Genomic DNA, 26,200 nt, shown 5'->3' on the forward strand with positions numbered 1-26,200 from the left:
CAACATATAGGCAAGCAAATATGTATTCTTCCCCACCCCCCTTTTTAACATATAGTACAGCAGTAAAAGTAATATATTCAGTTGTTTGCACCTTGCTTCTTTTCATTTAAAACATCTCGGCAATTTCCTTATATAGGCGTATAGACAGATTTTCCTTTTTATGTAATAATCTCACTGTATGGCTAGACCGTACTTTACTCAATCCCTCATCTTTTAGATGTTTGCAGTGTTGTGCTATTTCTGCCCATGTAACATTAAACTCATCTCTGGTAGTGCATTTTGGGAGTGAGGGTGGGCTGGGGAATGGGATAAACCTCTAATTAAAATGTCTTAACTTGTCTCTATTGGAAAATGTTTTTTAATGTCTCTTGATCCACATTTTTCTATTTTGAATACAGAATTTCTTTAACTTGGGTATTAATAGTTGAGAACTATTTATTAGTAACCCAGTTTTCTTGAGTTCTGTTTATGTTATAGTTTTTAATAATTTCTCAGTTCTTGGCCAGTGTATGTATTATCTGTGCATTCACTGTCCTCACCTGATCTTGCAGTCTGTCTTCTTTTTTCTGCACAGATTGACATAAAATCATTACTCAAACTTGACTCCTATGAGGTGCTTGGTATCCGTATGAGCAGGAAGCTTAATTTAATATGAGAATAGATGTGAATTAAAATTTTAAAGTAGATGAATAACAACAATTCTATTGAAAAGTTACTGGAATGGAAATGTGAAGGAAATAGCTAATAACTTATGTTTTAGAATCTTGTCTGTATAACACACTTCATGGCATTCCCATAGGCTTTACTGTCTGGTTTTGTAGTGTGAAATGTCTCTTGATTCCCCTGCTCAGCAGGGAGTCTGCTTCTCTCTTTCCTGCTGCCCCTCTCCCCCATTCTCTCTCTCTCTCCTTCTCTCTCAAATACATAAAATCTTTAAAAAAAACCCACACAGTACATATTTCTTTTGTTCAAGTCTTTTTGTGTGTTCTTCAGGAGTGTTTTACAGTTTTATTCATATAAGTACATCTAAAAATTTATTCTTAAGTATATTTTTCTTTTGTTTTATAACTTTGGCAAGTGGAATCTTTTTTTCCGTGTATTTTCAAACTGTTTATATAACCATATGAAAGCTACTGACTTTGATTACCTGTGTTTCTTGCCAAGCTGTTCTTGTTTGCAGTAATTTTAGTTGGTGGTCTTGAGGGTTCCAGGTACATAGTCATATTGTATCAATTAGCTATGATGCAAAACATAGTGGTTCAAAAACAATATACATTTATTATTGATCATGAGTTTGTGGGGGCTGAGAGGTTCTTCTGACCTTGGCTCATTCATGAAGTCACCTGTGGGTTGGATAGGCAGTTTTGATCTTGACCAGGCTCTTCCAGTGTGGGCCTTGCCTGGAGGTAGGCTGATCTAGGATGGCCTTGGCTGAGACAACTGGGCTCTCCTCACATGTCTCTTACTTTATACCTTCTGTCCACATGGCAAACTAGCCTAGGCATGTTCTTAGATTAGCTCAAGCATATGTCTGTGGGATTGCAGAGGAGTAAGAGAGGAAGGGAAGTGTATAAGCACTTTTCTAAGCCTTTGCTTTCCTCAAGTCTACCAGTATCTTAATGACCAAAGCAAATCATGTGGCCAAGCTCAGATTCAAGTGGTGGGGAAGTATACTCTGCCTCTTTATGAGAATTGTAGGGTCAAAGGGCAGGGATCAGGGGAGGTCTAGCATAGGGGCCATTAATACAATCAATGAAACACATGGATCATCTGTATGTAGTTCTCCCTGTTTCTTTCCAATTTCAATTTCCTTAATTGCTTTCCCTTGTCGAATTGCATTGGCTAATACCACCAGAGCAATGTTGAACAACCACGTCTTGTGATTTTTTTCAGAGCCAGATTTTAGATTTATTACTTATACTTTTTCTGTTTTGATTTTCTACTTTTCTTGCAATAATTTATTTTTTTCTCCTTTCTTTTTTTTTCTAGCTTTAGTTAGCTGCTTAGCAGTTAATGTTAATACCCTACCCTGATTCCTCTACCAAACCTGTACACTCATCTCCTAGCTGCTGTCAGTGTTGACTGGTATCAACTCACAGCTGAACTTCCTTGGAATTGTCCTTGATGTATGGGAGTTACCTTCCCAGGAAGTGGCTGAGGTTATGCTTTCTGCCCATGACTGAAGGACAGGATGGGACCACTCCATGGTGCCATTTATACTCCAGGGTGTCCCACTGAATCAGGCTAAGGCTAGACTTCAGCTGAGCCCGCATTTTGCAAGCTCCCCGGCACCCTGTATGCTCAGAAGACCTCCTGCACTCACTGATGCCCAGAACCCTACTGCACACCCACATTGCCGGTTGCCAGTGACTTGCTCTTTTTCTCCATTTTTCTTATAAGATCACTGTATCAATTCTATGCTAGTATCTTTTTATTACTTATAATTGGATGATTTGAATATAATTGAATGATTTCTGGTCTGGCTTTTCTAAGAGGTTTCAGGGTTGGGGAGCAGGAGAAGCTGAGATAGGGGTCCAGGATAGTCCGTTTTCACAACATAGGAACTTTTCCCTTCCCTGCTGCCACAGAGATAGACTGCTTCTTTCAAACATGGCCTGTCTGTGTGACTGCATGTTGCCCTGACCCTGAACTTAGCTCAGGGGCCAGCGAGCCTTCTTACCTGCTTGCTTTTCTAGATCAGAGCTACAAGTTTTACCTCTCAATGTGTACAGCTTACATTTATTTAGAAAGTGAATTTTTACCTGCATTTTTTGAGAGTTGCCACCATTTGGCCCTTGTGCTGTGTGAGATCTCTTTCTGTGGTTACTTGCGTTGTGTTACTCGCCACTTCCTCCTGCCCAAATCCTGCATCAACTCAGACACGTTTTACTTCTATGTTAGTATCTGGAGAGTTTTCCTGACTCCTAGTTTCATTGACAATAGAATGTTTATGTTCTTTCTTTTTTTTTTTAAAGACTTATTTATTTATTTGAGAGAGAAAAAGAGAGAGCACACAGAGGGAGAGGGAGAAGCAGACTCTCCGCTGAGCAGGGAGCCCAATGTGGGGTTTGATCCCAGGACCCTGGGATCATGACCTGAGCCAAAGGCAGACGCTTAATGACTGAGCCACCCAGGCACTCCAGAATGTTTATTTTCTGTTCTCCTTAGGAAAAATGCTGATTTTATGCAGTAATGCTTATGCTGAAATCCCCACTAGTTGCTCTGAGATCAGGTCTACTAGCTGACTCAAAAAAAAAAAAAAAAAGCAAGATTCTTCTGTTAGGGGGTTTCTGTGTCCTTTCTTTTTTGGGGGGTTGGGGGTGGGTTTTTTTTTTTTTTTACATTCCATGATGAATGGTGGGTCCCCTTGGATTTTTGTTACCTGCCAACTGAATGGATGAGAGAAAGCCAAGATGGTCTAATTGGTTCTTGTTTGGTCTGGGGCAATTGGCCAGCAGGTTATTTAGGAAAAATGTTTAAAGTGAGACACTGTGCTGGTCCTGAGGGGCTACACAGTTCAAGACTTGCACCCTACACCCATGCAGTTTGTATTTCTTGTTGGGAATGAACTTTACACAGGGATAGTATGTGTGGTTGGCATGCTTTTTCGGATATATCTGAGAACACAATCTCCAGGATCTAGTCATGAAACTACAGGAAACAAAGAAATTTAAGTTCAACCATCATTTAATGTGGTGTACTGTGGCCAGGCCTTGGGTTGGTGCTGAGACTGTAAATATGGATCTAACACAGTTCCTGCCCTTGAGGAGGAGGAGGAGGGGTGAAGAAGCGTATGAAGGCAGATTAATAATATTGAGCACTTACTATATACACGCAAGCACTGGGATAAGCACTTGAGGTGACAATCCTCTGAGTTATGTGCAATTATCAGTCCCATCTAGAGGACAGAGGTACTGGGAGGCCAGGTCACTTGATGTTGGTCACACAGTTAGTGACAGAGCCAGGTATCAAACCTGGGTGAGGTTTCTTCCAGGCTCAGGCTATGCTTTGCATTTAAGCATTTTAAGTGGCAGAGTGTAAACTCCCCTCCTGTGTCAGTTTAAGTTCATTGAGAAACAGACACCAGGATGGGACTAGATGAGCAAATGGCTTATGGGGTAGGGGGGAGCGGAGCACTTGAATCTGTGAAGGATGATGGGAAGGAGCTGGGGGAGGGGGGAGAAGCTTCGGAATGTGTGTAGGCATGTCTGACTCTGTGAAATGAGAGGGCAGAAAGGGCACAGTGGGGTATTAAGAAAGCCTCAGTGGGCCAGTTGGGGGGGGGTGCTGGGTCTCCTGGTATAAGTTGCCTACTGGGCAGTAATGGCCCTAATTGAGAAGCTTGCCCTACTCAATCACCAGCTGGGAGCAGCCCTAGAGGAAAGTCGCCTGGGGTGAGTGCCACAATTAATTCCAAGGTATGGCAGCTGGAGGTTGTTGGTGGGTTCTCTTGAGGGAAACTCTAGGTGACACTCCTCGTGGCCACTACAGTCCACCCCTTGTACCACACAGATCAGTCCATCTCTCCCATCTTCCCAAATGCTGTTCTTGAGTCATCTCAGAAACATGAAAATCTTTTGTCCCTGCAGAGGGGATGTTGGAGTTCTGTTTTAAGGTCACCCTGTTAGGAAATCCCTTCCTTCTTTCCTTCCATTTTGACCCCACTGTATTTTTTTTTTTTTTAAAGATTTTATTTATTTATATTTGAGAGAGAGAATGAGAGACAGAGAGCATGAGAGGGAGGAGGGTCAGAGGGAGAAGCAGACTCCCTGCCGAGCAGGGAGCCCGATGCAGGACTCGATCCCGGGACTCCAGGATCATGACCTGAGCCGAAGGCAGTCGCTTAACCAACTGAGCCACCCAGGCGCCCTTGACCCCACTGTATTGAACACAGGGTCTGCGTTACACACAAAGTAAGCCTTCTTTGACACACAGTATCAAACAAGAGCTGTAAAGAGACTAACAAAGCTGTCTGTTCTATCAGATACCTTGGTCCAAAGGCTCTACTCAGAGTCACCAAATCAATGTGTTAACACCCATTTTGTATTTGTTCTTCACAGGTATGATTTAAGTCTGGATGAAATGAGAGCTTTGACCTTTCAGAGAGTGAAGTTTATCATGGGGCTACCTCTGTTAAAACGTGCGATTCAGGAACAGGTAAGTTTAAATGTTACTTTGCTGTGATGTGTGTATGAGTGAGTGAGAGAGAGAGAGACAGAGAGAGAAAGAAAAAGATTTTATTTTTGTTTTGTTTGTTTTTGTGACTTGTGGGAGCATGTTTATTTTGTCCCAGGGAAAACTGTCATCAGTATGGGGGAATGCCTTCTTCAGCCCCTTTTTTCTGCCCCACTCCCCGATAACCTAATTGATCTTCTTCCCTTGGCCCACACATTCACGTCTCCCAAGATCACAGGCTAGGTGATAGGGGAATCAGTAGAAGTAATGCTATACGTGTTCACAAAACAAATATAATTTGGGGCATAAAATTCAAATATCTGAGAAATGTAATGAACTAATTTTATAGGCTTTTAAAGCATTTAGACGTGTCTAAAATGTAGGAGTCTTGTTTTTCTGAACACTGGCATTCTAAACTCAGTTAAATTATTTTAGTCAGTTTAGCCTCATTAAAAAGAAAGAAGGAAAGAAAGAATATGTGATTAGAGAACTCCTTCATGATGCGAACATTAGGAGCTATATATTTTAGCCACATTTAAATCGATTTCCATTTCATTCAGCTTAATGGCTTCCTTAAACTGAACACTTTACATTAAACACAATGAAACAAAACAGAATTCCTGGTGAGAGCCCTAGGAGAGGGGCTTGAACTGGGGAGAAGCTTCAGCTTGTAGATGGCTGAGGAGTGGAGCCCAGCCCTCTTCTTGCCCAGTGCAGTTTGTGGAGGGGTAGTCTGAGGACTGAGGTGGTGGGGGTCTTCCCCATTCAGGGGGCCACTGAAGGCTTAGTTCTCTGTGGAATGTAGATCAGAGCCAGTGGGGGGCCTGAGGTCCATGTTCAAGAATAGATCTCTACCCTGTCACCCCTCCTTTGGTTGGCTGTCCCAAGGAGGCAAGGACAGACCTCAGCATCTTCTTGTCAAAAGGCAGAGCTCTGGTCCCTCCTGTTGAAGTACTGCGGCCACCTCCAAGGTGACAAGGGCACACTTAGATGGAGAGGAAGGAAGGAAAACACCCACATCATGTAGGGAAGGGTACTTGCCAAGCCCGAAAAATCATTTCATACCAAGCAGTTTGGCAAAGTGGATTTCAAGCCAGTAAACCACCTCTCAATGGAACAAACATTTTGAGCTGTGAATACAACCAATAGAGAAAAAAAAAAAAATCCTCAAAAGACCCCAACCCTCTTTGGTTTCAGCCACTTTATGAGAGTCTGGCCTCCAGTACATCTGGCATGGGGCTGGTTGGAAGGTGAAATCTTGACATGTGGTCAGTCTCCTGGTCTTAATCAGTTCAGTATGTCCCATGGCTTAACTTAGTGTCAATATTCAAGACCCGGATGAGGGTTGATCCTTTAGTGAAGTTTACTAATTGCTGCTTATCCCCCTGAGTCTGAAGGATTAGCCTGTGTAATCTTGCTCCTGATGAAGCTGTTGGTCCCTGGATCCAATTATCTTCCTATATTTGTGGTTCCCTTCGTGGTCTTAGGCAGCCCGGGTGACCCCGTCTTGGGTGATTAAGTATAGTTCCTGCAGCAGCCACAGGATTGGCCCTAGACAATCCCTCCAGTTCATTTCTGCGAGTTACTTCAGCCTATCTGGCGCTTCTCTCTGTGTGAATTCACAAAAGCCAATGAACCTGAAGGAAATTAAATGAGTCGGTCGTCAGTGCGGCCGGCTCATCTCTTCGGGTGGATGTCGTGAAACTCAGCAGCACATCTGTGTTTGAAGGCTCTCAAATTCCACCCTGTAAACAGCTGGAGAGGCTGTCCACATCCAGTAATTCTAGAAGAAGTGTTACATGATTCATTCTGCCTCTTAATAAAAATATTGAGTCATGGCTGTACCGCCTGCTCAGAGAGCGTTCCAGGTCTTTCCATCCTTCCCTGGCCCCCATTTCGTGTTGCTGTTAGCTTTTGTGGATGATCCAATGAACTCCAAGGCAGAACGCTCTGTGTAATGTGTAATGATGATGTTCTCGAGGACAAATGAGGAGTGAGCCTCATTCGTTCCAGGTCTCTATGGACAGTCCACGGGCCAAGAATAAGCCATTAAAATAGTTCCACTCTGCGTTTTCCCCTCTGCCATCTGCAGTAGATTTGAGATGTTCTAACAATTTCAAAATGAAAAAAACAATATCTGAGTCTGACTATAGAGTATACACATGTGTGTGCGCACACACACAGTGTGAATAACATTATTGCATCTCGCGGACTTTTTCTGCACCTGTTTCCAGTGATATCACATTTGTGCCCTTCAGCCAACTGTCCTCTCCTTCCCTTGCGGAAATCCTGCAGGGGGGTGGGGGAAGTCACTGACTCCCTGTATTTCCAGAGATGGGGAGACAGAGAACCCAGGTGGGAGATCTACTCTATGGCAGCGCTGAGACTGGAGCCAACAGAGGCTGATCCCCTGCACCCAAATCACCATAACCAATGATAACAGCTCAGACTTACGGAGTACCTATCTTAGGCCAGTCACAGCGCTAATGGATGATCTCATTTAATATCCACAACATCCAGAATGGTATTCCCATTTACAGATGGGTAAATTGAAGACCAGTAATTGGCCCGGGGCTATACAGCTAGTAAATTGTATATATAACTAGTGGAACACAGATTTAAACCCAGCTGGTCCTGCTGAGTCCGCTTCAATCTGGTGGTTCTTGCCCCTGGCTGCACACTGGAATTCCCTGGAGAATTTTCCAAACTCCTGCTATTGGGCTTTGGCTCAGGCCAATCAAATCAGCATTTAAATTTCCCAGGTGATCCAGTGTGTGTCCTGTCTTGGCTTGAATACTGCTCTCCACTATCCTTCTTTCCTGGTATTCTGTACTGTCTACCCTGAATTGTTCCCATTCAGCATTTGGTCTCTGGCAATCATGGTTCTGGGCTGACTTATAGGAATGCTCCATCCCAACATTTGCTTTCCCCAGGAGGAAGACATTTGGGATCAGGCTGTTCCTGGCCAACAGGACTGAGGAGTGGGGGCAGATATTTGAATAATGAAGCACCCATTCTATGACTGACCCTCACCCCCCGCCCCCATCATCTTCTCTCTCACTCTGAACTCTGCTTGTCCTCATCCCCATGATCCACAGCAGTGCTGGGCATGGCAGCATCATTATTATCTAAACCAGTGGTTCTCAAGGTATGGTCTGAGGACCCCTGGGGGTACCCAAGACCCATTCAGGTACTACCTGAAAAGTAGGTATCCAACTATGTGTGCATGACACCAGATTTTCATCATAAACTTCAACCAAAATGACATATGGTAACAGATGGAGTGCGGAAGCAGACGTGAGAGTCTAGCTATCTTTCATTAAGCCAGATGCTACAATAATTTGTAAAATGTAAAACAGTGTCATTCTTCTCACCGATTTTTTGGGGGGTTTGGAAATTATGGTTATTTTTCATAAGAATTATGTTATTTACATGTAATCAGTATAGTATTGTTATTTTTAACATAAAATTTTAAAAATTCTCAGTTTTAATTTCTAGTGTGGTAAATTATGGACATAGCCTGCATAAACAAAAGCTCTTTGGAATCTCTGATAATTTTTAAGAATGTAAGCAGGTGCAGAGACCATAAAATTTGAGAACCACTGATCTAAATCATCCACTGTTTTCTCAGAAAGTCCACTCTCAGATCAGCTTGAAAGGGAACTGGCAGGAGACTTATATTTATATTTATTATACTATGGCTTTCCATTTATATTATATTTATTATACTATAATTATTATTTCAATCAGAATTTTAGTCTCAGTTTGGGATGATTTTTGTTTTTGTATTTAAAGAAATACCAGGTGGGTGATCATATCTAAAATGGAATAAGATTCTGAGGTCAGCTCACCTTAGAAGGCATTTGGGAATGGGGAGAATGATTGCATTCCTAATTAACGCCTAAAAAAAGGAGCAGCCTTTCCCAGGAAGTTACATGGAAGCCACGGGTGTGTTGTGGAGAAGGAGCTCAGTAGAGAATATGCCAAGAAGGTGAGGATGTCTCCTCTGCCACTAGCCCTTTACACCACCCATTCCACCTAGGCCTGCTCTGCTGCCCACACAAACCAGTGCCAGCCCTGATTGGTCCTGCAGACCATGACCAAGTACACCTCCCCCACCCCATCCCAGTACTGGTTCCTGACCTACTTTGAGCTCTTGGCTTTAACACCCTAGCCTTGGCTCTGCCCTTGGCCCTCTGGCTTCTGTTTGTACTGGAACCCAGGCTTTTCCTAGTGGGTTGTGACAGCCTGCCCCTGGCTCTCAGTCTTGTGTGCTGCCTTTGGCAGGAGTCCCTGTCCCGGCTCCAGCTCTATGGACTTGGACCCTGGCCACTTGGCCAGCAGTCTGGCCAGGCCAGCCCTGGCCACAAGGGATGCCGTGGAGGATTTGAGCAGAGATGACAGGACTGAGTGGCCTGTTTACAGAAGTTCCTCTGTGTAGATTGGCAGCTGATGGCCACAGGAAATACTTGAAAGAGCATGCCAGGGAGTGAGTTGGGATCCATGCAGGGACGTACTCTAGGGTAGCCGGAATCCTGGTGTTCTTTATTTACTGCACTGTAAACAATTTGGTTTAATGAAAACTTCTTATTTTGAGGCTTAGTTATTATTCTTACAGTGAAATATTAGGTTAAAAATAACAATAATTATTACTTGCTATAATTTGCTAAGTCCCTTCTACGTGCCAGGTGAGGCAATTCATTCATTTTACAACCATTTATTGAACACCTATGATGAGCCAGGCATTGTTCAAGAGGCAGTGAACAAAGCAGGCAAAACATACCTGTTTTTATGGAGCTTATAGTCTGGGAGGGAGCAGACAATAAAATAATGAACAAGTAAATTTATGGTACATCAGATGGTTGTCGATGCTGCCGATAAAAATCAAACATGGTGAATAATAAAATGATTGGAAACACTTAAATAATCAAACATGGTAAATTGGAGAAGAAGTAAAACTGTCTCTCTTCACAGATAACATGATCTTATATGTAGAAAACCCTTTTACATTAAAATTAATGTAAAATAATGCACTTTCCATTAACCTAAAAGTAAGCTCATGCAATAAGCTGTCCATCAATATGATACATTCATCATTACATGCTGTCAATATTGATAAGTTATGTGATTACACTAGTAATCAAAAAAAATTTCCAAAGTACCTAGGAATTTGGTAGGAAGCATGAGCTGCCAAGAGAAGAGGTATTAAATTTAAGGCAAGAATTTGGAAAATCCCAAACTGTCAGAATACTACAGTGATGTTGTAAAGGGAGAAAAATATCCTTAGACAGAGCCATGGGAATGTCACCTTTCATTGTTCCTGATATTGGGCTTTCCTGGCATGGTCAAGGCCCCTGGGGAGACCAGAAGTACAATGGCTACATCTAGCCTTTGTTACAGACTTCTCCCAGCACTCTGCTCAGGTGCCCTACTATGTGGCCCCAGCAGAGGATCGGCAGAGAATAAGGAACCGGCAGAGAGTAAGAAAAGATAGGTGTGGAGGCCATGGTTAGAAGTTTGGATTTTCTTGCAAAAGTAACTGTAGTCATTGGGGAGTTTTCACAATGGTGGTGGGGTGGGGGAGGAGAAGGGAAGCACAGCATGATGTTTATTTTTAAAATATCATCGTGCCTTGATCAAAATTTACAAGTTGATTCAAAAACACATATATGGAAATGCACAAGACCTGGAATTGTTAAAGCAATTCTGAAAAAGGACGTATTTGGAGGACTTTCACTACTTGATTTCAAAACTTATTATAAAGCTACTCAAGATTATGTGGTATTGGCATAAGGACAGACAAATAGATGGATGGGACATTGTGGAGAGTCCTGAAATAAACCCATACATATATGGTCAATTGATTTTTTAACAATGTTGCCAAGGCAACTCAATGGGAAAAGAAAAGTCTTTTCAATGAATGGTTCTGGAACAAGTAGATAAATATATAGAAAAAAGTTAACCTTGATCCCTATCTCATACTACACACAAAAATAATTTGAGAGGTATTATATACCTAAACATAAGTTCTAAAATTATAAAGTTTGTAGAAGAACAAAGGGGAATGTCCTTCTGACTCTAGGATGGGCAGAGGTTTCTTAGAGAAGACCCCCAAAATGCTAAACATGTCAAAGAAAAAAATGATAAATTGGTCTTTATCAAAATCAAAAACTGTTTTTCATCAAAATACATTGTTAAGAGAATAAAAGGGCAATCCACAAACTAGGAAAAAGTATCTGCAGTGCAGTTATCTGAAAAAAATTGTGTTGAGGTATGAAGAATTTGTACCCTGAATATATAAAGAATTCCTAGAGCTCAATGATAAAAGGACAAACAACCCAATCTAAAAAATGGGCAAAGGACCTGAACAGACAATTCATAGAAGTATATATGGCCAATAAGCATAGACAGATGTGCTCAGTACCTTTAGTCATCTGAGAGATGCATATTTAAACCATAACACTCCCTCTAGAATAGCTAAAAATGGAGTAGATGCACAGGACTGACAAGGATGCAGAGAAACCAGAAGTCTTCTATATTGTTGATAGCAGTGTAAAATGATCTAGCCATTTGAAAAACTGTTTGGTGGTTCCTTACAATATTAAACACAAACCTACCCTTTAACCCAGCAATTGCACCCCTGGGAATTTACAGAAGAGAAATGGAAACATATGTCCACAAAAAAACTTTTACATGAATGTGTATATCAGCTTTACTCATAATAACCCCAGACTGGAAAGAACACAAATGCTCATCAGTAGGAGATTGGACAAACTGTGGAATATTCATAGATGGAAAACTACTGAGTCATGAGAAAGAACTACGGACACACAAATCAACAGGGATGCCTTATTTACATGAAAGAAGGCAGACACAAAAAGGTACATTCTGTGTGATTCAATTTATGTAAATTAAAGAACAGGCAAAGTTAATGGATGATGATAATATGGGAACAGTGGTTGCCTGTAGGGGTGGGGACTCTGAAAAGGGGCTTGAGGACACTTTCTGGAGGAGACGGGAACATTCTATAATCTTAATCGGCGTGATGGTTACACAGGTAGATAACTGATCAGAACTCATGTGCTTAAGCTCTGTGCATTTCACTATATGTTTTACCTTAATAATAATAAAAAAGATCATAGTGTCTGATGTTTGGGGCAGAGTAGAGGCAGGGAGGCCAGCTGGGAGGCTGTTATGATAGTCTAGGCACAAGGTGGTGGTGGGAGATGTATGAAGTGTCTTGACTTGGGATCTCTTTTCAAGGGAGGGTCAAGGACTGGTTAGCATAGTAGGCAAGAGTCTCATTCAGGCTGGCCCCATATGACTGGTCCCTGAAGCCAATTTATTTATTTTATTTATATATTTTTCTCTGCCCCTTCTTTTTCTAAAACAATTCAAGGTTAATTATAACAAAGGACATGCATTCAATTAAGACTGAGAAAACATAACCAAAATAGAAAATTGAAACCAGAAGGTAGAAGCAGGAAACATGCCAGTTTGGGAACTGATAATAGAGAACTAAGATCAGGAAACTCTTTCTGTCCAGTACCCTTGGCTGGGGCTGTAGATGGGTTGCAAAGGAGGTGGTGGGGGTCTTTTAATATCAGAGAAAAGACGGCTCAAGCTGTGTTGAGTCAAGATGATTTTAGTTGAAGAAGAATATATGACTTGTGGAGACTCTCTGGGCTTATAAAACCAAAAACGCACATTTTTGTAGAACTTGATTTATCACAGAATATTGCAACACAAAGGTCTGATACATGGAGTGCTCTCTAAAGAAATGGGGGGGTGTATTTTAGGGAAAACTACCTTTCTTCTGTTTGAGACAATCTATTATGGAGAAATGTAAATAGCATGGGGTGTAATTTAGGATAAAATATAAGCTTAAGCATATTCTCCATACGTTTATGGAATCATTATCATTTAAAATTAATACAAACTAACATTCTGACATGGGAATTGAGTTTGGTTTGAATATATCAAGTCTAAATGAAGGCAGCTATTGATATGTAGAAATACTGCAAAAATGTATGTCAAAAAACACATGTTGATTCTTTATTGATCATTATCAGTACAGACAATTTATTATGTTGTCAGTTGAATGAGAGGGGAAACTTGTCGATATTAGACATTCTTTAATTAAGAACATTTAATGAATCAGAAATGAAAGAATTGAAAAAAAGAGAGAATTTGTGTGGAGAAGATATTAAAAATATATGCCAGTAAGGCAGTCAATCAAATTAAGCCTAGTCTTAGTTCTGGAAATTTTGCTTGACTTCTTAAAATAAACCAGTCCAAATGAATGCTGAAATCACCATCAGAGGATTAATGGCAAACTCATATTGGCATTGCCCATCAGATCTAATAGCAAAGATTGCTGACTTGTGCAGAGATTGGGGAAGGAAAATAATCATCATAAATAATTCATAATGCACTAAGATGGCTAAGTTTGGGGTTGATTCTTTAGCAAATGTGATTGAATTTATTTCAAACTGGTGAGTAAAAATGACCACAGTTGGACAGCATTAATGACAAAGGCATGCTCTTGCATCAACAGTATAAATGGAGGGAATGAAATATGAAGAAAACTACGACCAGTTGGGGATTCTGAGGGATTTACTTACTCCTGATGGTTTAGGTTTGGCCACAACAGAGCAGGTGGTTTAAGGTAAGGAAGGGTTTGTTGTAATGATGTAGGATGGGGTGACTCTCAGGAAGATCACTTGGGCACTGGGATGTGTTGATGTCAGGTGTCCTCTGGGGACAAGGCTGGTGGTACAAAATAAGGGTGCACTGACAATAAAGTCTGGGCCACCCAGGGTCCTGGGGCTTCTATAAGCTTCAGAGTGAGGGGTGGGGGCAAGATGTCCATATGAGGAATCTGAAGATCTTGTTTCTGGCCTTGCCTTTCCACTTACTAGGGGATCCTGGTTGTACAAGTCTTCTGACCTCCTGAGTCTAGACTTTTCTGTTACATGGGGTCTGTACTTCCTTTCTTGCTTAGCCTCTCATGGAGGGTTGTGAGAATCCACAGGATAGAGGATACATGGGCCCTCTGAAAAAGTCTGCAAATATCCACTACAGTTTTTTTTTTTTTTTTAATTATTTTCTGATAACTACCTCTCCAGTTAGGATTTGGAGCTGGAGCCATGCAATGGTTCATGCTCAGGCTGGAGTTATTTTAAGAAATAACCAATACAAGATGCATTGGGTTGGAGCCACCATAAAAGTCATAAATCTTGACAGCCTGCTGTTTGATAAAATTAATAATGCTTGAAAGAAACATTGTAAAAACCTACAGGAGGAGAAAACCTAGTGCTTTTGGGGAAAGGCTTAAGCCATTGTGGAAACTGAGAGTCACCCTAGGAAGGTTGGTTACCATCCTGATGCCAGTGGGGCAGTTTTCAGGCACAGGTCCACACAGGCACGCACGCGTGCACACACACACACACACACACACACACGTGTGCACGCACCACACACGTACACACACGTACACAAGGGTAACAAGCACCAGCTTTGTTGGCTGGGTCTCAGAAGAGACTGGAGAATAAGGAAGACAGACATTAATTCCAACAGTGGATAATTGCAATCTGCACACTCAGGGGCCCACCACCTTCTAAGGAAATGCCGCCTGCCTCTGACTTTTAAAAATAAAATAGCCTTGGGCGCCTGGGTGGCTCAGTCGGTTAAGCGGCTGCCTTCGGCTCAGGTCATGATCCCAGGGTTCTGGGATCGAGTCACGCATCAGGCTCCCTGCTCTGCGGGGAGCCTGCTTCTCCCTCTCCCTCTGCCTGCTTCTCTGCCTACTTGTGTTCTCTATCTCTCTGTCAAATAAATAAATAAAATCTTAAAAAAAAATAAAATAAAATAGGCTCAGCGTTTTTGCCCTGTCTCATTTCTCGCTGGTGAAGAGTATGCTCGCGTAGGTTTGGGATTTGTGGCTGTTGTATACAGCGACAGAGAGGAGGGCAGTGAAGGGGGACTGGGACCTCATGGTGTTTAGTATATCCAAGCCCTGAGATGGTCTACGGCTAGAAAGGAAAGTGAAGAATATTGCTTTTCCTGTATACACAATATTCCCAAACCTTCCGGATCCTCTGTCTTCCCACCAAGGTTGTCGCGGGGACTGGAGCCAGGCGTCCCCTGTTGGTGGGAGCGTTGGTCCACCCCACGTGGAGACGCTGCAGGCCCGCGTTGCTAGGCAGAACCGTCGTTGCTAGGGAGAACCGTCGTTGCTAGGGAGAACCCGCCGTTGCTAGGCAGAAGCGTGGAGGGTGTCGGGCTCCGGGGAGCCGCGAGGGACAAACTGGGTTACGGAAGCACAAGGCCCCAGGGGAGTCTGTCAGCAGCCTGCCCTCCGCGGGGATGAAGTCGGCTCTCCTCTTAGGTGGTCAGAGACCGGAAGGCCACGTTAAAAACCTGGATGAAAACGTTTATTTCAGTAGGGCCATGGGCGTATTTATAATTTAAAAATTGCTTTTAAGTTGCGGTGGAGTTTTATTAATAAAGTAACATACGTTTATTATAAAGATGTTAAGTTAAATTAAAATGTTAATTTAATTTTAAAACCATAAGGAAACCTTGACATTGGGTCTGTCATGTTTTCAGGCGGAGAAAACAAAGAATTTTGTCAGTCGAAGCCTGGTCATAGGAGAAGTCCTCTCCATAGCGGACATGGCCACAGGAGTAAAGGTGAGAGGCTCTGGGCACCCCGCCCTTCATGAGCTGCTACTTAGTTTTGAACGGCAAGGAGCACAAAGTAGAACCCCACAGGTGTCAGTCTGTTTACTGGAACAGATGTTTGTAAAATGGTGCACCTTATAACCCATCCCCCGGATTTCCTCTTTAACCATTATATTCAACCTCGTGCTTGTTTGTTCTTGGCTTTTCTTTTTGTTTAGTTGTACTGTACTGTCAAACAATTATTTTCATTTGTTCTCATTTTTAGAAAAAGTCTCATAATGATTCATGGTTTACTTTCTTCACTTAAATATGATCATCAAGCTCAATCTGTATTGTGGCATGCCACGCCTTCGTACTTGTTTTTTTAAATATTTTTTTTTCTAAAGATTTTTATTTTTTATTTTTTATTTGAGAGAGAGAGCACGAGAGGGGGGAGGGTCAGAGAGCAAAGCAGACTCCCTGCCGAGCAGGGAGCCCGATGCGGGACTCGATCCAGGGACTCCAGGATCATGACCTGAGCTGAAGGCAGTCGCTTAACCAACTGAGCCACCCAGGCGCCCATTTTTAAATATTTTTATTCTGAAATAATATGCTCACAGGAAGTTACAAGAATAATACGTAGAGTTATATGAACTCTTCACCCAGTTTCCCTCTGTAGTGACATACAGCTGTAATGCAATGTAAAAGCAGTAAATCACCACTGCTACAGTACTGTTCTAGTATAGTACTAGACTATAGACCTGCTTCAGATTTCACTAGCTTTTACATATACCCCAGTGTGTGTGTGTGTGTGTGTGTGTGTGTAGTTCTATGCAGTTTGGTCGTATATATGGATTCATGCTGTTTTATAACCACAAAGAAACTTACAGTGCCACCTCATTCTTGTTCTTAGGCTACCACTAATCTATTCTCTATAATTTCACCATTTTGAGAATGATATATGGGTGGAAGTTCATTCATTTCTCATATTCCTTTGTGTGAATATGCTACAACACTTGGAGTTCTTAGCCTTCTTCATTTTTGCTGTTCATATGGGTATAAAATGGCATTGCACTGTGGACTTGCTTTGTGTGTCCCAGTGCATCAGGAATGGTGAACAGAATAGTCCAGCAGGTGTGATGGCCATGGCTCCTCATGGTACCCTAAGTCCCCAGTGGAGGGCCATTTGTGTAGGCCTGCATATGCTCTCCTTTCTCTCCCTGGACACCACGGTGCCTCAAAATAGTCCCTGCATCCAAACATTCAGTCCTGATGTCCCCAAAGGGGAGAAATAACTAGAACATGAAGAGAGAATGATCAGACAGGAAAGCCAGGTCAATCGTTGGTGAGTCCAAAATGGCAGTTATTTTTGTTTTTGCCTTGTAGACATTTAAAAATGAGTAGGAATTAAAACCGAAGAAAATTGTGAGTTCATCGGTGGTGAAGGCACCCACCATTAGATCCTTTGGGGGAGACTGGCTTCCCTGTGATTTCAGCCAGGCAAGGTCTCTTTCCTCCTAGATGGGTTGGCTGTGGCTTCCAGACAGAAGAAATTCAGCAGAGATGCAACAAATAGATTCCCCTCTCAGAAATACTAGAGTTCCCTGATCCTGATCTAGACTCATGATCCTCAGTTTGTGTTTTTTTCCATTGCTCTCTACCTTCTTCTTTTCAGCAAGCCTGTGGTGGGATGTGACCATGCAGAAATCCCCAATGGGTGTTCCAGCATTCTAGGTGGGGAGCCCTCTCCTCGACATCTTTAGGGTCTTGCACTGACCCTAATGCCTAGAATTACACAGGGAATGTTTGAATGAATAAGGGAGGAGCAGCCTGCAGTTTAAAGCAGACTTAAGAAACATTTCGACCACTTGCAATGTGTGGACATTATTTAGATTCTGGTTCAAACAAACCTTAAAGAAAAACTATGTGTCAGTGGGGGAAATGTAAACATTGGATATTTGGTCATATTAAAGAATTATATTTTTAGGTGGAGTAATGGTTTTAGGGTTACATTTTTAGAAAGACTCTATATCATTTACAGATGTATAGGACATATTTAGGGATGAAATGACAGGATGTCTAGGATAAACTTTAAGATTACCTGGGGTGTAGAGTGGGAAAGTGGATTGGGGGATAAAGCAAAATGGACCATGAGCTGGTCATAGCTGAGTTCATTATACTCTTGTATTTTGGTTGAATTTTTCCAAAATAAAAAGCTTTTAAAAAAGTTTTGCTCCTGAGTATCCTAGAAGAAAATATGAATAGATTTAAAGATAGGTCTTGGGGCGCCTGGTGGTTCAGTCAAGTGTCTGACTCTTGATTTTGGTTCAGGTCGTGAGCTCAGGGTCATGGGATCAAGCCTGCATCAGGTTCTGGGCTCAGCAGGGAGTCTGCTGGAGATTCTCTCTCTCCCTCTCCCTGTCCCTCTTCCCCACCCCACCCCCTGCTCTTTCTCTCTCAAATAAATAAATCTTTTAAAAAAAGAAAGAGGTCTTTAAAAATGCTTCTCTGATCATGTCACTCCTCTGCTTAAAACTTCTCCTTATGCTTTAGAGAAGCCCTCCTATTTTTGATATGGCCCACGGATTCTTGTGTGGTTTAGCCCTACTCACTTCTCCAGATACCTTCTGTCTCACTTTGTCCTCCTCCCTAGGAGACCTGACATATTGGCCTTCTTTCATTCTTCTCATCCACTTTTGGGCCACTCTTGCCATCACCCTAGAATGGATTTTTTCCCCTCCTTCACCTGCCTGACACCTGGTCATTCTTCAAGTCCCAGACCAAGTGTCCTCCCCTCAGGGAAGCCTCCCTCAAGACTGCAATTTAAATCCTATTTACTTGTCATCTGTCTTTGTACCTTTCAGTTGTCTGCCACAGTATGTACCTACTTTGATCTTCTGAATTTAGCCATGTGTCTAATTGCTGTATGTCTCTTAGCACCACTAGAGGGCAAATTTCTTGAAGACTGTCATCCCCTACATTCTTGTTATATAGTGTCAATACAGGAGAATTAAATGAATACATAGAATCGAAACGGGCCTTACTAGGAAGGTTAAATGTAGAATTACCATATGTCTCAGGAAATCCATTCCTAGGTATATACCCCCAAAAATTGAAAACAGGGACTCAAACAGATACTTGTATGCCAATGTTCATTGCAGCATTATTCACAATAGCTAAAGGGTGGAAACAAACCAAATGTCTGTCAACAGAAGAATGGATAAACAAAATGTACATACATATGATGGAATGAACTTCTGGTACATGTTACAACATGGATGAACTTTGAAAACATGACTCTAAGTGAAATAAGCCAGACACAACAGGACAAATATTGTATGATTCCACTTACATGAAATTTCTTGAGTAGGCAAATTCGTAGAGCCAGAAAGTAGATTATGGGTTACAAGAGGCTGGAGGAGCAAAAGAATGGGGAGTGGTGGCAGGGCACAGAGTTCCTGTTTGGGGTGATGAAAAAGTTTTGGAGATAGATAGTGGTAATGGTCGCACAACAGTGTGAATCTAATTCATACCATTGAATTGTATACTTAATAATGGCTTAAACGCAAACTTTATGTTAAATGCATTGTGCTTCAATAAAAACAAACTTTAGAAGTTTAACAAAAGTTATCATGAACCCTGTTTGCTTTCCCACACATCATTTATTGCAGAGGACTTGTTTTTCTTGTGCTTGGATATCCCAGACAGTTAGAGGAATGTGTAGATGATGCTCCCGAGTCCACCCAGAGGGCCGTGTCTGTCTTTCCTTTGGGCAATGGAGGGAGATGTGGTGTGCTCAGAACAGTTCCTGTTAGCCCTGGGTTGGTCAGGGTATCCCCAGACCTCGCTGCCAGCCCACAAGCAGCTGGTAGCCTCTACCTGCTTTCCTTTTACACCTGCACATGAGCTGGCTGTCAGCCTGATGAGGGAGTGTCCGCAGCAGTTCATCTAAGTCATCTGTGCCCCACAGGCCTGGGCCCCTTTTCTCTCTCCCTCCACATCTGTGTTATCCAAAGGCTCTGGGTGTCCCTGAGCGTTTTAGACAAACATAGTTGGACTAACACAGCCAAGTGGTGGCAGGGCCAGGGGCTGGCTCTGAGAATGACTCACAATGAGGTTGGGGTGGGGGGTGGGGTGGGAAAGTGAGAGGTGCCAAGAAAAGACTTCCTTTACTGAGGGCTTTGAATCCCTGCTTTAGCTTGGGAGCCAGCCCAAGGTCTTCTACCAGATACGCTGATGCAGTCTGGAAGGACTCTAGGGCCCAAAGAAATATGACATTCTTCCTTTTCTTCTTCCCCATGACTATTTCCTTTTTTCTTTATCTGAACCACCCTACTATCTGTCTTAGTTTGTTTGGGCTGCCATGATAAAATACTATAGTTCATGTGGCTTAAATAACAGAAATTAATTTTCTCACAGTTCTGGAGGCTGGCAAGATCAAGGTCCAGGTGATTCAATTCCTGGTGAGGACTCTCTTCCTGGCTGCCTTCTTGCTGTGTCCTCACATTGGGTTTGGGCAGAGAGAGACAGACAGAGAGAGCACTCTCTGGTATCTCTTATAAGGGCACTAATCCCATCATGAAGGTTCCACTCATGGCCTCATTTAAATTTAATTAGTTCCCAAAGACCCCATATCCTAATACCATCACATTGAGGGTTAAGGCTTCAGCATATGCATTTTGGGGGAAACACAATGCCGTCCACAGCACTATCCTTTCTGGGGTCACCATTGTGTCAAAAACCACTTGCAGTGCCTCAGTGTGTTCCATTTGCTCTTGGAATGAAAAGAGTCTGAATGTACTCGAAGGCTCTTTAGGGCACCCACTGTTGGACTATGGTGTAGGAAGGGCCTGGCCTATCACAGCCATTACACTGGCAGACTTCCTGGCATGCATGACAGACCTGCCTGGTCCACCGTGGCAGGGAGACAGTCAGAATGACGTGGGTTTACTTCCTGTCTCTAGGACTTCACAGTCAAAGTTCACGAACATTGCTTTTAATCTAAGCTCATGATGGGCGACCTTTGTTTTCTCTTCTGCTAATGCCCATTCGTGGGCTGTGTTCAGATTTAAACTGATGATGCCTATGAGGAGCTGCATGCTATGGCTGGCATGTAGCAGGAGCTTGATAAGTGGCCGGGATGGTACCCCCCCGAGATGTGGCCCAGAGCCCTTCCTGGCAGTCTTCTAGGTAGTGGCTCAGTTAGTGGATTGAGGTGAAATCAACCTGTGTTCCAGCTCCAGCCCACTCGCTTTCTCTGCCATAGAGGGACATGTTAGTCATCATTTGGCAGTGAAGAGGCCCCATCCTTGAACCCCCTCAGCCTGTCCTGACTGCAATTCCCAGCCCCCAGGTAGCTCTGACCATGGCCTCCAGAGGCTACTGCCGGCTATCATTGGGCGTGTTGTGCTCCTGACCTCATGTACCTGATGTAGCTGTCCTTCTCCTCCTCCAGACGAATGAGAAAGGAGAGAGGGAGCTTTCCCAAACAAACAGTGCAAGGTGTGTATAGATTTAGAGATTTTGTTAGGTGTCCTCCCCTTTGTTTTATTTCCTTGCCACTGTTTTCTTTGGTCTTTCTCAGAACAAATAGACTTCTCTGGGTCCTGTCTGCTGAGGTGGACTGGAGGCCAGGGTGCTCACTGGGCAGTGAAGGCAGTGAGAGGACACTTGGCCCTGCTCCCTTGTGATAGGTTAGTGCCCTACTTCATTCAGTTTCTGCATCCCTGTCTTAGTGAATCCATCCCCTCCTCCCTGCCTCCTCTTGCAAGCAACCCCTCACCCGGCCCCCACGAAGCAGTTAATGGGCTTTCATCCATCTGGAGTCTCAGGCTAAACACTCAGGTGTCACCTAGAGTCCTCTCTTGCCTTCTCCCAAATCCAACCCATCAGCTCTGTCTCCAGAATCTACTTTGAATACCCTTGCTTCTCACCAACGTAGTCTGGCCACTGCTCACTGGCTTACCTCAGTGGTTGCTTGGTGGGCACCTCCTTTCTGCTGGCTGGGCTGGGGTCTGTGCTCCTCACAGGAGGCACCTGCTGAAAGCTTGTGTCAGGTGAGAGAGTCATTTGCTTGGAACCCTCAGGTGCTTCCCCTGCATTGGCCCCATTGGGTCAGATTATCTGCTTTTCAGAGAATGTGGCTTTGGCAACACACTGACCAGCACTTAGGGGAAAATCCTCACATTTTAAGTGACTGTGTGGATTGGGGTCACTCAGATACCACCTCTGTTAACTACTGCAGTTTCTGCAAACCTACAAGTTTCATTCACTAGCCCACTGCTCCTACTAATGACATTTAATGAATGGAAGTTTTCAAAATGTGGATAAAATATTCTCCCCAACTCCCCTTTCTAAAGAGGAGGAAGGATTTAAAATCTAGAGAAGGAATATGTTTGTAAAGAATGCATTAGCCACCAACTAGAGAGATTTAGGGGTGGAGAATTCAACCTGTTTTAGTTTTAGAAAAATGCTTTTTTTAACTTGATTTCCAAGATGATTTATGGGGAAAAAAATTACTATTTAGATTGATTGCATCTTCCTGGGTTGGAATTAGTAATGTGATTTTCCGTGTCGTGATGATTCCGAGGATGCTTTATGATTCTCCAAATGAAAGCACTTCATATGTCAGATGTGATTAATGAAATCCGTCTGTTATGATGTCAGAGCTGTTAAAGTCGGTGAAGTGCCCTTTCAGACAGTTAGTGTCAGGCCAATCACACACGTGGAGTGTGGGGACTGGTTCTTGCCAGAGGCTGGTGACAGTTCTTGGGCGGGAGCATCTGAAGATTCCATTCCTGCCATTTCCCTTCCTGCAGGGTCTTCCTTGGGGTTACTGTGTCCACTAAAGCTCATTCAACTGTAATGACCCCAGGGGAAAAGGGTATACCTATTGGCTGTTGTAACTGAAGAGTCCAGAGTGCAGCAGGTGTGGATATGTGGGACCTGGTCTCTCTCATGTCTCTGCTTTGTCTCCTTCTCCCTACCGTGACTTCATGTGTTGGTTTCATACACCAGCTCTCATGATGGCAAGAGCAGCCAGCAGCACTAGGCCTCCATGCTTCCAGATTCCATTGCAATGAAAAAGAGAGAGCTTCTTTTGCCTACTAGCTCACCCGTGTGTCCCAGAGGATGCTATGGTTGGACCCACCCAGAGCATAGGTCTATGCTGAAGCCATCCCCTGTGGCCAGGATATTATAGATATTATGCAGATCGGCCAGTCCTGGTCCTAGGCTCATCCTAGAGTTGGGGGTGGAGGTCAACATCAGCCACAAACCAGTTGGACTGACTGTGGGAGAGGAGGGCTCCCCAGAGGAAAGCCGGGGTTGGGTGGCTGGGCAGAGGAAGGCATGCTAACCTGCAGACACAGCCAGTGTCTATACACTTGAGCTCTTCTGTCTTTGTCATCAGTCCCCTACTCCCCGCAAATGGCCCCACTCCAGCTACCCTTCCTTCTCATCTTCCTCCTCATCTTTCTCCTCCTCCACTTCCTCCTTGCCAGCAACACTTTTCCAGGGTTTATAAAAGACCAAAGTACTTGGCAGTTGACGGTCACTGAATTCTCGCAGCAACCTTATGAAGTGCTATTAGGCATTAGGCAGCTTGGGTTTGGACCCCAGCCCTGCTCACCATCTCAGGGTACAGCCTTGGACAGGTCACTCCTCTCTCTGAACCTCGGTGTCCTTGTCTGTCAAGTGGGGGTGATGAGGTGTTTTTCCCAGTGTGGTTGTGAGAATCACAACCTTGTGATTGTGCGTATGAAGCTCAATGCTTAGAAGGGTGACTGTTCAATAAGTGGGAGCACTCATCACTCACTGCATTTGTCAGATGTGGAAACTGAGGATTGCCATTTGTCGAAGGTTCCTCAGCCAGCGGGTAGCTGGGGGGGGCTTTGAGCCCAGGCTGTCTCATCCCCGGCTGAGTGCCTGCTCATTATGCAGCATTGCATTTTTCATCCGCTTTCCTGTTTGCTGACTGTTTCTCATGGTAGGGCTCACCTCTGCAGACTGGGCCAGTGCCTGGGATCAGTGCACAAATACTTTGTTACACATCTTCTACATACGAGGCACTAAGCTAGCCCCTGAGCACATGAGGCAGACTGAACGTTCAGAAGTGTCTTTTGAGAGAAAAACAAAACTGGAGGTATCACAATTCCAGATTTCAAGTTATATTACAAAGTTGTAGTAATTAAAACTGTATGTGTTACTGGCATAAAAACAGAGATGTAGATCAATGGAATAGAACAGAAAACCCAGAAATAAACCCACAATTATATGGTCAATTAATCTTTGACAAAGGAGGAATGAATATACAATGGGAAAAAGACAGTCTCTTCAACAAATGGTGTTGGGAAAACTAGACAGCCACATGTAGAAGAATGAAACTGGACCACTTTCACCATACACAAAAATAAACTCAAAATGGATTGAAGAACATAAATGTGAGACATGAAACCATAAAAATACTAGAAGACAGCACAGGCAGTAATCTTTCTGACCTTGGCTGTGGCAACATTTTTCTAGATATGTCTCCTGAGGCAAGGCACATAAAAGAAAAAATAAATTATTGGGACTACATCAAAACAAAATGTTTCTGCACGGTAAAGAAACAATCAACAAAACTAAAGTCAACCTACTGAATGGGAAAATATATTTGTAAATGACATATTCAATAAAGGATTAATATTCAAAATATATAAAGAACTAATAAAACTCAATACCCCAAAAACAAATAATTCAATTCAAAAATGGGCAGAAGACATGAACAGACATTTCTCCAAAGAAGACACTCAGATAGCCAGCAGGCACATGAAAAGGTGCTCAATATCACTCATCATCAGGGAAATGCAAATCAAAACTACAATGAGATATCACTTCACACCTGTCAGAATGGCTAAAATAAAAAACACAAGAAAACAGGTGTCAGCGAGGATGTGGAGAAAAAGGAACCCTCATGCACGGCTGGTGGGAATGTGAACTGGTGCAGTCACTGTGAGAAACGGTATAGTTTTCTCAAAAAGTTAAAAATAGAAACTACCCTACAATCTAGTAATTGCACTACTGGGTATTTACCCCCAAAATACAAAAACACTAATTCGAAGGGATACTTACACCTCTATGTTTATAGCAGCATTATCTACAATAGCCAAACTATGGAAGCAGCCCAAGAGTCCATCGACTGATGAATGGATAAAGACAATGTGGTGTATATATGCAATGGAATATCACTCAGCCATAAAAAAGAATGAAATCTTGCCATTTGCAACAACATAGATGGAGCTAAAGAGTACAATGCTAAGCAAAATAAGTCAGTCAGAGAAAGACAAATACCATATGATTTCACTCATATGTGGAATTTAAGAAACAAAACAAATGAGCAAAGGAAAAAAAAGAGAGAGACAAACTAAGAAACAGACTCTTAACTATAGAGAACAAACTGATGGTTACTGAGAGGTGGGTGAGGGGATAGGGAAACAGGGGATGGGGATTAAAGAGTGCTCTTATCATGATGAAATAAAATGAAAAAAAAAAAGTAATTTGGTGGGCTGAACTGGATGAAGGACTGATGCTTTGTGGTGTTGGGGTGGCCTGTCCAAGAGAGACAGCCATGAGCTATGCCTGCAGAAAGGAACTAGAGCATCCCAGGCAATAAAGGGGAAGGGCATGGATGCTGTGCCACTTGTGGGGCTTATGTAAAGCTTGATGACCTGAACAAATTCTCCTTGAATGGAGTTTGGCCAGGGGTTTAGTTGTCATTAAATTGTTGACTCTCGCTGACAATGGTCTATATTGTCCTTGCTTTCAGTGTGGAATAATTTATTGGCTATTTGGTGGTGCTGTCAGGAACCTTGGAAGCCCAGAACATGTCACTAAGTGGCTTCAGCCACTCCAGGTATGGCAGGTACCTCAAGAGATGTCTTCTTCTATGGAGAGCCTTAATTCGTACTAACTAGATGTGTACGTGTGTGCATGTTTGCAGAGAAAGAAAATAAACCAGAGAATTAGTGTCAGTGAGAATCTTGTTCAGAATGAGAATTTCAAGACTATTTTTTAAAAGAATTGTCATGTTCTTATCACATTAGCCGTTACCAGGCTGAACTCTTATAATTATCTCCACCTCACTGCTCCCTCTCTCACCCACATCCTTGATGATCAGAGGTCTGCAGTTAGAGCAAGCATCTGACGAGCTAATTCCCTTCTAACATTTGGTAAACTCCAGGAGCAGAAATACACTGGGATGTTTGCAATGACCGAGAGGGGCCATGGGAGCAACGTGAGAGGGATCCAGACCGAAGCCACCTTTGACCTCTCTGCACAGGTGAGGATTCTGCCCATCGTTTCACAGTGCAGGGTGGCAGGA

At 43.0% G+C, this 26,200-nt stretch overlaps 1 protein-coding gene across 1 annotated transcript in view; it reads left to right on the forward strand.

Annotated features, from left to right (window-relative positions):
- ACOXL (acyl-CoA oxidase like) overlaps positions 1-26,200 on the forward strand; it is a 348,558-nt gene that overhangs the window by 31,913 nt on the left and 290,445 nt on the right. The window contains exons 2-5 of the mRNA XM_078056280.1: positions 5,061-5,157; positions 15,787-15,870; positions 25,646-25,732; positions 26,060-26,158. Coding sequence (XP_077912406.1) covers positions 5,083-5,157; positions 15,787-15,870; positions 25,646-25,732; positions 26,060-26,158 — 345 coding nt within the window. The 5' untranslated portion in view covers positions 5,061-5,082. The remainder of the gene's footprint in view (positions 1-5,060; positions 5,158-15,786; positions 15,871-25,645; positions 25,733-26,059; positions 26,159-26,200) is intronic.

This window comes from Halichoerus grypus, chromosome 10, assembly GCF_964656455.1.
Source record: "Halichoerus grypus chromosome 10, mHalGry1.hap1.1, whole genome shotgun sequence".
Classification (NCBI taxonomy): domain Eukaryota; kingdom Metazoa; phylum Chordata; class Mammalia; order Carnivora; family Phocidae; genus Halichoerus; species Halichoerus grypus.